We start from the raw sequence: 12,450 nt of genomic DNA on the forward strand, positions 1-12,450 counted from the left end.
AATTCTATACATTTTGCTATCATATGCTGTCTGACCCCCCCACCCCCACCAGAAGGGCCCCAACCTCTGGAGGTCGGGGGATCCCAGAGCATGTGGTAATCCGGCCCGTGGGAAAAGTGGTGTAGGAGCTATTCCATTCGTTTTGATGAATTTGACTCCAGACCCTCATGTTGTCACTGACCTTCACAGGCAGCACTTTTTTATTTTACATCCCTGAACTGAAACCAACCTCAATGACTCCACCAATCAGAATCCTCCAAACAGTGATGACCCCACCTTCAGCTCTTGAGAACCTTGCTGTCTTTTCCAACTCAGAAAAAGAGTCAATTTTGCAATCTATCAGCAAGCATGGTTGGGTAAGGCAGATATTGCATTTGTCCAATCTTATTGCAGTTCTCTTGTGACTGAAACGTCTAATAACCAGTTGGCTACAAGTGGAGGTGTGGTCGAAATAACAAAACCATGCCTTCAAATTATCACGCTTGAGTTTTCTTATACCTCAGTGGTGCCATGCTGGTTGGTTACGCTGTGATTGACATGTATTTCTGCCACACGTTGTTCAGAGGTGGGCTCATTTGCCCAATCCAAGTGCTACCTCAAGTAAGTAGGCGGGTCTTAGCTATGACGCATGGTAGTTTGAGGTCTTACGTTACTGCCGGGTGTTGCATCGTCCTCTGGAAATCGCAACGTGAGTATCAATTTTAGCGAGGTTTCATTGAAAATAGACAGTCTAAAGATTGTACTTTTTGCGTTGCTGAGGATCTTGTGAATTAGGCTTTTAATTATTTCCTGAGTAGGTGTTTCATCCGTGTTTTCTATAAGAACATCAGGATATAGTAGCTGTGGAGAGCCTATGCAGCTAGCTAGCTAACGTTTCATTGCCGTCGTTTTACGACATACCTCCTACACCATTCGTTAGCTAACTACTAGTTACAGCAGGCCAGCTAACGGGTTGGCCATCTAGATACATTAGCCGATTTAATTATTTAACTTGCTAGTTGTCACTAATAGCCAGAAAGAATCACAATTAATTCAGCATCATAGCACTGGGTGAGATGGTAACTACTACAAGAAACCTTTCATTGCTGGCATGGTTTTTGAGCTACCCATTCAATGATGACCATCACGTAAATGCCAACTGTGCCAACTAGCTATGTAGCTAATTAACATGCTTTGTGTGTAAACCTCTAATGATCCAACTCAACCTTTGGGGATATGTTATAAAACTAATGAGCAGCATTCATGGCTAGGCCACAATTGTAATTTATTGGCGTTCCCTCTGTAAATTGAACACTACAATGTAATCTATGCTGACATGTAAATTGGTGCGCTTTTGTTGTCTTTGCTGTTCTTTTGACAAACAGCCCCATCTCTTCCTGTACCAGTTTTCTATCGCCCCTACTGCTCAACTGCCCAGAGATAGCTAACCGTCTCTCTGAATACACCCAGCATCTTCCAACAAACCATCACATATATCCTCCCCCTTTTCTACCTCCACCCCTGTCTCATCCTATCATCTCCTCTCACAGAATGGGCAGTGTTTTGGCAGCCAGCTCCCCCAACCCGCCAATGGCTCCTGCTGGTGGTAGTCCTGGCAGCCCAGGGATGACGGTACCCCCAGGCTTCTCAATGCCCCCAGTATCACCTGTACTGCCTTCAGGCAATGCGGCACCCGGTCAGCAGGTGGAGGCAGAAGGCCCTCTGCCCAACCCTGGCACGTTTGAAGAGTGCCACCGCAAGTGCAAAGGTAAATAGATTAGTCCATGAAATATCTAGAGAAAGTCCTCCGCCATGTAGATGAGATCTGTGAATTGAATAGTGCAAATATAGGCCAACGGTCACTGACGTTTATCCACTGACGTTTATTTTATAAATAAATACAAATGTCCTGTTCCTTCCCTGACTTTTCCTAAATGTTTGTATTTGACACTGCTCATTTGTCAGAATTTTGAAATCACAAACAAGTATTTAGAGCCTTTTTTATCAGTTTTTATTTTTTTCTCTCTCACCTATTCCCAGCTTAACCTGCCAAAACAATGTGCTGTAGGATGTTGGTACCCAGCCAGGCACTAATCTGATGTCTCTCTTTGCTCACTGAATGAATGATGAATGGGCGATAATTGTGCACCATCACAATTGAATTTAAATTAGGCCTAACTGAATGATAAGGAGGTTGATTTAATTTAGAAAGACAATAGTGTAATGTTTTGTTTTTTATGCACATTTATCAGCAACAAATAATTTCACAGCGCACCTTGGGGGTTGATACTTCTCTTACGTTTTACTTTGTAAAAATAAGCTGTCATTGGACTTTTATTTACTATAACTCCTTTAATTACATTTATTGTAAGGGAAATGAAAACATGCTACATGTTGCATTATTCTGAAGGCCTACTGCAAAACATATCCATGACTCTATCCAGCAAAGCAAATGATACCAGCCCACTGAATTAATGACAAATGTAGGGAATGGGCGATAATTGTGCAAGTTACTTCACAATCAAATTTCAATGAGGCCTAACTGAATGATAAGGAAGGTGAAGAGGTTGAATTAATTTAGAACAACAATAGCGTAATGGGTTTGTGTTAAGCCTATTTATCAGCGTTGGCGTTCATGTTATTCATTTGACAGCGTGCCTTGCGGGTTGATGCTATGCTCTTTTACGTTTTACTTTGTAAAAATAAGCTGTTACAGGACTGTTTGTTACAATAAATGTGATTAGTAATAGAGTTACAGTAAGAGAAACAAACCTATGCCGTGTGTTGCAGTAGGCCTTTAGAATAATGCAAAACATATCCTTAACTCTATCCAATTTTTATGAGTGGGAAACAAACCATGCCAGTGAGCCTGCACAGCTGGCCCATCGAAACTATACCAAAACTAGTTTCAAACATATTAGGGTTAGCCTATAGACAAGATTCAATTCACAATAACCTGATGGGTGACAATATTAGGCCTATCGGTTGTCAAATTGTACATGAGGAGATGGGTGCATCTTGTAATTTACAGATGCAGTGAAAGGAGTATCACTTTATCAAATCCTCCTTCAGAGTCACGTGCAGATAAAACATTTTCATTACTATATTGTATCGGAGAGCATATTCTGCCGTTTCAGATAACTCCTAATTCAAGAGGCGCAGCTGTATTTCCAAATGTGACTTTTTCTAGGAATATCAGCGCTGTCCATGCATTCAGCACATGATCACTCGCGCTACAGCATTGCTCTGGCTGCGAAGCAAAAACGAGTAACGTAATAAACGTAACATTTTAAATATGCTATTCTGTCGTCAATGGATGAATGGGCGATTGGAAGCTGATAATAGTGCATGTGACTTAAAGTAACTGAATGATGAGGATTACTGAATTTAGAACAATAGTGTAATTTTGATGAAAAGTTCTAGGTGTTGTTGGGTGTCTAATTGTTTTATAATGAAAGGCTGGAAATTGTATATATTTCCCCTCAGACAGTCAAATCAGACACTGACTACAACATATAATGTGTGCTGTGTACCGCTGCACCACTCGGGAGCAATATTCATTTGTAAGGGCACCGTACAGTGTATGATACGATCAACAAATTAGTTTTTATATCTTGGCATTAATATATTTCCACATATTTATTTATACAATTCATCCATTACAATTATTCATGCACTGGTGCTTTTGTTTAGGACTACAGCAAATCATTTCACCTGGCTGGTTATGATATTATCTTTTTTGTTTCTACTTTGTCAAAAGAAGCTTTACCTGGATGTTATTAATTACTATGACCCTATTACTAATCGAATCTACAAATAAAGTTGGTCAAATGGATTACACTGTTTTTATTATAAGGGAAATGAAAATAGGCTATAGGTCTGTTTTTCCAGGACTTTGTAGAATTATACAAAACATCCTTAACTATATAAACTTTTTTTTGTTTGTTTAATGTATGTATGTGTATTTCTATATGCAATGAATCCTTTATCAAGTGTTGGCGCATATGTTTGCTGCACCTTGCCGGTTGATATGCATCTGAGGCATATGCTAAAGGTGATGCCTGGCAACATTCTCTAGCAGGTACTTATAGGCTGAAAGGCCAGGCAGTTCTAGTGTTAAAGGATTGGTTCACTATTCTAGAACCATATCTATATTGTTGACATAAATGGCATGTGATAGAAGGGTCCAGGTACTTTTTTATTATATTTTTTGTAGCTTTTTCACTTGGTTTTGAGAAACTTAACGCACCCACAATAGACTTGCTCGTTCTGCATTATGTGGGCTCTGGAAAAACACAAAAGAAGGCTCCAAAAAAACGGCAAAGCTGTCAGTATAGTGCTGCAGGTCTTTAGATGTTGTACGCATGAAATTGTGTAATTCCGGACTTTATCTGCAACATTATTAAATATTTGTGACGGTTCCCCGTCCCTCTCCGTGTAGCCCTCGCAGCACAGCTGGTAGGGGAAACCGCTCAAGTCACACAATATGGAATATAACGTTGCGGGTGAAGTTTGGAATTGCACAGTCTCATGTGTACAACATCCTAAAGACCTGCGTCACTATTGGGTGTTTTTGTTTTTCCAGAGCCCCCGTAATGCAGAATGAGTAAGTGGGGTTAGTTTCTCAACCAAGTGAAATCGCAAAAACAGGAGTCTGGACCCTTCTATAACACACAATATACATAAATACCAAAATAGTGAACCACTCCTTTTTAATGATGCTGTGTCTTCATGTCATATGCCTACACGTAATCTCAATCAGTTCCCATTTCTATGTCTTTCCAGAGGTGTTCCCCATGCAGATGGAGGGTGTAAGACTAATTGTTAACAAGGGCCTGAGTAATCACTTCCAGGTCAGTAAATGTCACTACATCTCTATTTTCTACTGGTAAAATGATGTTGTGAATGGCCTTTGATGATCCTGAGCCTCATTTCATCATTCCGTCTAGAGATAGATCTCCCCTGGCAAATAATTTCATTAAGTTTACGGACTTCGAGTGTAAAACCAAAGATGGTTTAGTTTGAAGATGTGTAGAAACTGCTTCTCCAATAGAAATCACGCTTCTTGAGAATGTCATGGCGACGTTGGCTAGCTAAGTTCATGCTCAGAAACACACGCAGTCGGGTCTAACGGTTGTCTCGCGCCGAACTGCGCATGTGTAGGCAGTCAAATCAAAGGCACTCCTTCGACATAAAGTTGTTTTTGGCAAATAAATGTCGGTTTGTCACTTTCATGAGGTTGGAGTAAGAACATGTTCAGCTACTTAAAAGACATTGGTTCGAATTTAGGTTTTGCATTTAGTTTGAGAAAATGAACTAAGGAAGAATTTCTCTTCTCTCATTGACTTCTCAAACCCCGGTCTGCCGAGTCTGCTTCGGAAGCGTTTCCTGAAGTCCTGCGATGTTGAGCATCTGGGTTTAGAAGCTTTGATAATACTGTGTTAAGATTAGTTCTGGTCTTGCGCTCGTAACCAAACAAGGGAACAACCCAAGTTCTTGGGAAGCTTTTTGTCTTTTCATTTTACACGACACACAGATGTTTGCTTGAGGAGCATTGCTGACAGAAACCTGAAATGTTGTCCTCCTTCTGATCGACCCCACCAGGTGAATCACACGGTAATGCTCAGCACTCTAGGCGATTCCAGTTACAGGTTCGGTGCCACCTATGTGGGAACTAAGCAGATGGGTCCAGCAGAGGTGAGTCCGAGCGAATTGGCTAATACCACAACCCGAAGTATTGTTTGTGATACATTAGCCCTGTACACACTACAGCTATATAAAGTTGTCACCCTTCATTTGAGTGCTTAAAGGGGTATCCTCCAGTTCTCACTCTGGAGAAGTAGATAAAAGGCCTCATTGCCAAAATCCCAAAGTTATATTCACACACACTACCAGTCATGAATGAGAATGACAACTATATTACAGTTATTGTTGCTGGTATTTGTGAAATTAGCTTATTCTGGAAAAGTTTTTATCTGTACTTTGTAACTATTGTTTACTGTCTGCAGTCCTTCCCAGTCATGGTGGGAGACATGGACAACAGCGGCAGCCTCAATGCCCAGGTCATTCACCAGATCTCCAACAGAGTCCGGTCCAAACTAGCCTTCCAGGTACAGATATTTGGTTTTCTATGGTAATTTTTGTTCAGTCTGCCATTAACCTTGGCAGTTGAAATTAGGTGATAGTAAACAATACTTTGAAGTAGAGCTTCAATGCCTGGACCTTACACTGTCACCAAGCCTCCCAAATGTATAGCCCATTTGAGTTACTACATCAGATGGATTGATGACATGTTTATCAATGTGTGTCCTGCTATCAGACGCAGCAGCAAAAGTTTGTGAACTGGCAAGGAGATTGTGAGGTCCGAGGAGAGGACTTTACTGCTGCTGTTACCCTGGGCAACCCAGATGTCCTTGTAGGCTCCGGTAAGCTTTGTGAATGGAGGTATTTTGTAATACTGAAATGTACCACCAACTGTAACTTTATCTGAAGCTCCTCATTTTCTCTTACTACTTCATCTTTCAGGTATTATTGTAGCACACTACATCCAGTCCATAACCCCATCCCTGGCTTTGGGAGGGGAGCTGGTTTACCATCGCAGGCCAGGAGAGGAAGGCACAGTCATGTCTCTAGCGGGCAGATACACAGGTGAGGCATTGGCCACAGTCACACTGAAGTATGGGAACGACCCAGTCTCTGCGCCACCCTTAGATTTCAGGAGTTAAAGGTGTATTCTAAACCATGTAAGGGAGTGTGTACACATATTACTATAAATCAGCAAGAAACTATAAAATAGTTAACTTGTACTTCTGAAGGCAATGAAGTTAAAATGACAAGGCAATGTATGCTTGGAGACAGTAGATATCTTTACAAAACAAAGGGCTTATTTAGAAATAGCCAGGATGAAACAATAAATGTACAGGATGAATGGATAGAGGAGATGGCAACATTTTATAGACGAATGAGAAAAGTATACGGGAGTTTGTCTAACCTATTTATAGCATTGTCCAATGGCGAAGTTCCTTTGGCTGAGTTATGGTCACTCTTCGTCCGAAACCTGTTGTGTCCATGTCTCTGGCAGAAGTCTGGGTGCCCTTTTGGTTCAAACCCGCCGCCCTTTTTGCTGATAGAAGCTTTAAGGTAGACTAGAGGGGGGCCACTCACAGCAAGCACCGAGCACGTGTTGTCCTTTTGCTCATCTTCCTTTGTTCTCTGGCCACTGACTGGGTCCTTGTGTGTTCTTATTGTAGTTGACATCTGGCAGGGATGTGTTAATTTCACACTCTACAAACATGTCTTTTTTTAAATATAATGCAGCAGTAGTCCACTAACTTTTTCCATAGTGGATAGCATATATGTGTGTGTTACACTGACATTTTAAGACCTGTGTTTCTTGCTCTTTCAGGCAGTAACTTCATTGCCACATTGACACTAGGGGGAGCAGGGGCACATGCCTCCTACTACCACAAAGCCAACGACACGGTATTGCTCAATTCCAATGGTTTCCTTCTGTGTCTGTTACTTTTTTACCAAAGTGTTGGTTAGTGTCTTCAGCTCTATCACTGTTATTTTTATCCCACAGTTGCAGTTGGGTGTTGAGTTTGAGGCTAGCACCCGTATGCAGGAGACCAGTGTATCATTTGGCTACCAGCTAGATGTGCCTAAAGCCAATTTGCTCTTCAAAGGTATGGCTTCTGCTTGTATGGACACTGATTTTAAAGTATATGTATATTCCTGCATATTAGCCTTTTTGTTACATTGTTTGCTGTTTTTCTGTATTTTCATATGCAGTTCCATCAAAGTATTCATACCCCTTTACTTATTTGACATTTTGTCGTTACAGCCTGAATTCAGAATGGATTAAATGTCTTCTTTCTCACCCATCTACACACTACCCCATAATGACAAAGTGAAAACAGGTTTTTAGAAATTGACACATTTCTTGAAAATTAAATATCTGATTTACATAAATATTCAGACCCCCGAGTTGACTTTGTAAGAAGAACCATTGGCTGTGATTACAGCTTTTGAGTTGTCTTGTGCAAAGCTGATACAGACATACCCATCTGGATTTGGTGATTCTTCTCCCATTTCTTCCTGGCAGATTTTCTAGAGCTCTGTTTAGTTAGATGCGGAGCGGCAGTGAACAGCAATCTTCAAGTCTTCCCACGGATTTTCAATAGGATTAATTTCTGGACTTTGGCTGGGCCATTCAAGGACTTTCACATTTTTGTTCTGAAGCCATTCCAGCATTGCTTTGGCTGTATGTTTGGGGTCGTTGTCCTGTTGTAATGTAAATCTTCGCCCCCAGTCGAAGGTTGTTTGAACTCTGAAGCAGGTTCTCATCAAGGATCTGCCTGTATTTGGCTCTGTTCATTGTTCCCGCTATCCTTACAAGTCTCCCTGCCCCTGAAAAGCATCCCCATAACCTGATAATACTGCCACCACCATGGTGTTAGACGGGTGATGAGCTGTGCCTGGGTTTCTCCAGACATAGCGCTTTGTTTTCAGGCCAAATAGTTAAATGTTTGTCTCATCAGACCACAGAATATTGTGCCTTTATCTTCCGTTTTTCATGTGCCTTTTCACAAACTCCAGTTGTGCTGTAATGTGCCTTTTTCTCAGGAGTGGCTTCCGTCTGGCCACTCTCCGATAAAGCCCAGATTGATGAAGTGCTTTAGAGACTGTTGTCCTTCTGGCAGGTTCTCCCATCTCAGCCAAGGAACTCTAGTTCTGTCAGAGTGGTCATTGGGTTCTTGGTCACCTCCCTGACCAAGCTCCTTTTTGCCCAGTTGTTCAGTTTGGTCGGATGGTCAGTTTGGTCGGATGGCCTGCTCTAGACAGAGTCTGGATAGTTCCGTATTTTTTCATTTTCCCAATGATGGAGACCACTGCTCTTAAACTTTCAACACTCCAGATATCTTCCTCATCATAATTCTATCTCGGAGATCTAGGGACAGTTCTTTGGATTTCATGGTATAGTTTCTGTTCTGACATGCACTGTCAACTGTGGGACCTTTTATATAGACCGGTGTGGTCCTTCTAAATCATGTCCAAACAATTGAATTGGCCACAGGTGGACTCCAATCAAGTTGTAGTGACATCTCAAGGATGATCAAAGGAAATTGAATGCACCGGAGCTCAATTTGGAGCGTCATAGCAAAGGGGTGTTAATACTTATGTGAATTTTATTTCTGTATTTAATTTTCAATAAATGTGCACAATTATATATTTCATCCATTTTTAAATGTGGGCTTTAACAGAACAAAATGTGGAATAAGTTGACGGTTATGAATATTTTATGAAAGCACTGTTATCCAATTTTCTGTTTTTCTCCCCAATACTCCAGGCTCCATAGATAGTAATTGGGTGGTGGGGGCCACACTAGAGAAGAAGCTGCTTCCTCTGCCTCTATCTTTGGTCCTGGGGTCCTTCCTCAACCACAAGAAGAACAAGTTCCAATGTGGTTTTGGCATCACCATCGGTTAGACTTAACCAGAGTGGGGGAAAGCCTATAGGCAATCTTCACAGAAAGGACAGACAAAGCCTGGACTCACCACTGAGTCTCACATCAATATAATTTGTCCCCATCTGACTACTAAGAAGTTCATTGTTGTTGGTTCCAAAGGTTAATTTTTCCTAAATAATGTGTTAAAATATACACTATATATACAGAAGTATGTGGACACCCCTTGAAATTAGTGGATTCGTTTTTTTCAGTCATACCCGTTGCTGACAGGTGTATAAAATCGAGCACACCGCCATGCAATCTCCATAGACAAACATTGACAGTAGCATGGCCTTACTGAAGAGCCCAGTGACTTTTTCAACGTGGCACTGTCATAGGATACTACATTTACAACAAGTCAATTTGTCACCTTTCTGTCCTGCTAGAGCTGTTATTGTGAAGTGGAAACGTCTAGGAGCAACAATGGCTCAGCCATGAAGTGGTAGACCACACAAGCTCACAGAACAGAACCGCCGAGTGCTGAAGCTCGTAAAAATCGTCTGTCCTCGATTTCAACACTCTGGAAGCAAAGTCAGCACAATAACTGTTTCTCGGGAGCTTCAAGAACACCTTTGGGATGAATTGGAACGCCCGACTGCGAGCCAGGCCTAATCTCCTAACATCAGTGCCCAACCTCACCTAATGATGTTGTGGCTGAATGCTGTGGGGACTTGCTTCCGATGTTCCAACATCTAGTGGAAAGCCTTCCCAGAACAGTGGAGGCTGTTATAGCGCCAAGGGGGGGACCAACTCCATATTAATGCCCATGATTTTGGAATGAGATGTTCAACGAGCAGGTGTCCACATACTTTTGACTATGTAGTATATAATCATTGAAAGGTTAAACAAAGATATGTAAATAAGGTGCATCTTTAGGACTAAAATAATCAATCAAATGATCAAAATTGGGGTAAAAATGCATGGGCCAGAGATTGAGGACAATGTGGTGATGGGATTGGACAATGGCCATATACTTCAGAGACGAACGTACTGAGACCAACATAGCAGACAGCAGTAAAAGAGGACTCAGTTTCCTAACAGCAAGTGTTTTACTGTCGAATTACAGTACTTTTGTTTTTAGGGCAGTGCCTGTCCAGTTTTGTTTTGGTCGGTTTGTTTTTATTTATTTTGTGCTGTATGGTCTATCTGCTTCTTTTCCCTTTTTTTGTTTGTTTTTTAGGTTGGGGAGGCAGAGGGCAGGAAAATCTTTTTCATAATCGTATATATTACCTGTATATATCTATTGGGAAAAGGATAAATGCCATTTCTTACAAAATATGGAGCGAATTGGTTTTGTTTCTTATTGCTTTAAATTCTCTGCTCATAGTTGACAGGGCCCGAATTGTTTCAGTTGATGAGAATAAGCTGAATGCTGTTCATGAGTTTCATTTATTTAAATCACCCATGATGATAATACTGACAAATATGCCGATATGTAAGAAAGTTTGCTTGAAGAAAGTGAGACCCTTTTCAAGAGGGCAACAGTAGATGTGATTATTCTATTGATGATAGAATCCTGCACAGCTTCTGTAATATAGTCCTGAGTCACATGTAGATATTGGTCAGGAGATGGAGAGTCCGATAACTGATCATGTATGTACCAACAATAGTGGTACATACAGTGGGGAGAACAAGTATTTGATACACTGCCGATTTTGCAGGTTTTCCTACTTACAAAGCATGTAGAGGTCTGTCATTTTTATCATAGGTACACTTCAACTGTGAGAGACGGAATCTAAAACAAAAATCCAGAAAATCACATTGTATGATTTTTAAATAATTAATTTGCATTTTATTGCATGACATAAGTATTTGATCACCTACCAACCAGTAAGAATTCCGGCTCTCACAGACCTGTTAGTTTTTCTTTAAGAAGCCCTCCTGTTCTCCACTCATTACCTGTATTAACTGCACCTGTTTGAACTCGTTACCTGTATAAAAGACACCTGTCCACACACTCAATCAAACAGATTCCAACCTCTCCACAATGGCCAAGACCAGAGAGCTGTGTAAGGACATCAGGGATAAAATTGTAGACCTGCACAAGGCTGGGATGGGCTACAGGACAATAGGCAAGCAGCTTGGTGAGAAGGAAACAACTGTTGGCGCAATTATTAGAAAATGGAAGAAGTTCAAGATGACGGTCAATCACCCTCGGTCTGGGGCTCCATGCAAGGTTTCACCTTGTGGGGCATCAATGATCATGAGGAAGGTGAGGGATCAGCCCAGAACTACACGGCAGGACCTGGTCAATGACCTGAAGAGAGCTGGGACCACAGTCTCAAAGAAAACCATTAGTAACACACTACGCCGTCATGGATTAAAATCCTGCAGCGCACGCAAGGTCCCCCTGCTTAAGCCAGTGCATGTCCAGGCCCGTCTGAAGTTTGCCAATGACCATCTGGATGATCCAGAGGAGGAATGGGAGAAGGTCATGTGGTCTGATGAGACAAAAATAGAGCTTTTTGGTCTAACTCCACTCGCCGTGTTTGGAGGAAGAAGAAGTATGAGTACAACCCCAAGAACACCATCCCAACCGTGAAGCATGGAGGTGGAAACATCATTCTTTGGGGATGCTTTTCTGCAAAGGGGACAGGACGACTGCACCGTATTGAGGGGAGGATGGATGGGGCCATGTATCGCGAGATCTTGGCCAACAACCTCCTTCCCTCAGTAAGAGCATTGAAGATGGGTCGTGGCTGGGTCTTCCAGCATGACAACGACACGAAGCACACAGCCATGGCAACTAAGGAGTGGCTCCGTAAGAAGCATCTCAAGGTCCTGGAGTGGCCTAGCCAGTCTCCAGACCTGAACCCAATAGAAAATCTTTGGAGGGAGCTGAAAGTCCGTATTGCCCAGCGACAGCCCCGAAACCTGAAGGATCTGGAGAAGATCTGTAGGGAGGAGTGGGCCAAAATCCCTGCTGCAGTGTGTGCAAACCTAGTCAAGAACTACAGGAAACG

The 12,450-nt window shown here is 41.9% G+C and overlaps 1 protein-coding gene across 3 annotated transcripts; it reads left to right on the top strand.

Moving 5' to 3' along the window:
- The first annotated feature begins 616 nt into the window (after positions 1-616).
- tomm40l (translocase of outer mitochondrial membrane 40 homolog, like) lies at positions 617-10,765 on the top strand. Of its 3 annotated transcripts, none has more exons than XM_071367331.1 (10): positions 617-688; positions 1,530-1,747; positions 4,765-4,832; positions 5,584-5,676; positions 5,988-6,089; positions 6,299-6,404; positions 6,505-6,627; positions 7,385-7,461; positions 7,562-7,664; positions 9,329-10,765. In XM_071367331.1, exons 2-10 carry the CDS (start codon positions 1,531-1,533, stop codon positions 9,466-9,468), a joined length of 1,029 nt encoding a protein of 342 aa, XP_071223432.1. In that variant the 5' UTR covers positions 617-688; position 1,530; the 3' UTR covers positions 9,469-10,765. The 3 variants fall into 3 exon arrangements, with proteins under 3 accessions (XP_071223432.1, XP_071223434.1, XP_071223433.1); XM_071367333.1 differs by lacking the exon at positions 617-688 and adding an exon at positions 698-1,050; XM_071367332.1 differs by lacking the exon at positions 617-688 and adding an exon at positions 738-793.
- Positions 10,766-12,450: the final 1,685 nt, after the last annotated feature.

This window comes from Salvelinus alpinus, chromosome 26, assembly GCF_045679555.1.
Source record: "Salvelinus alpinus chromosome 26, SLU_Salpinus.1, whole genome shotgun sequence".
In the NCBI taxonomy this organism is placed as follows: domain Eukaryota; kingdom Metazoa; phylum Chordata; class Actinopteri; order Salmoniformes; family Salmonidae; genus Salvelinus; species Salvelinus alpinus.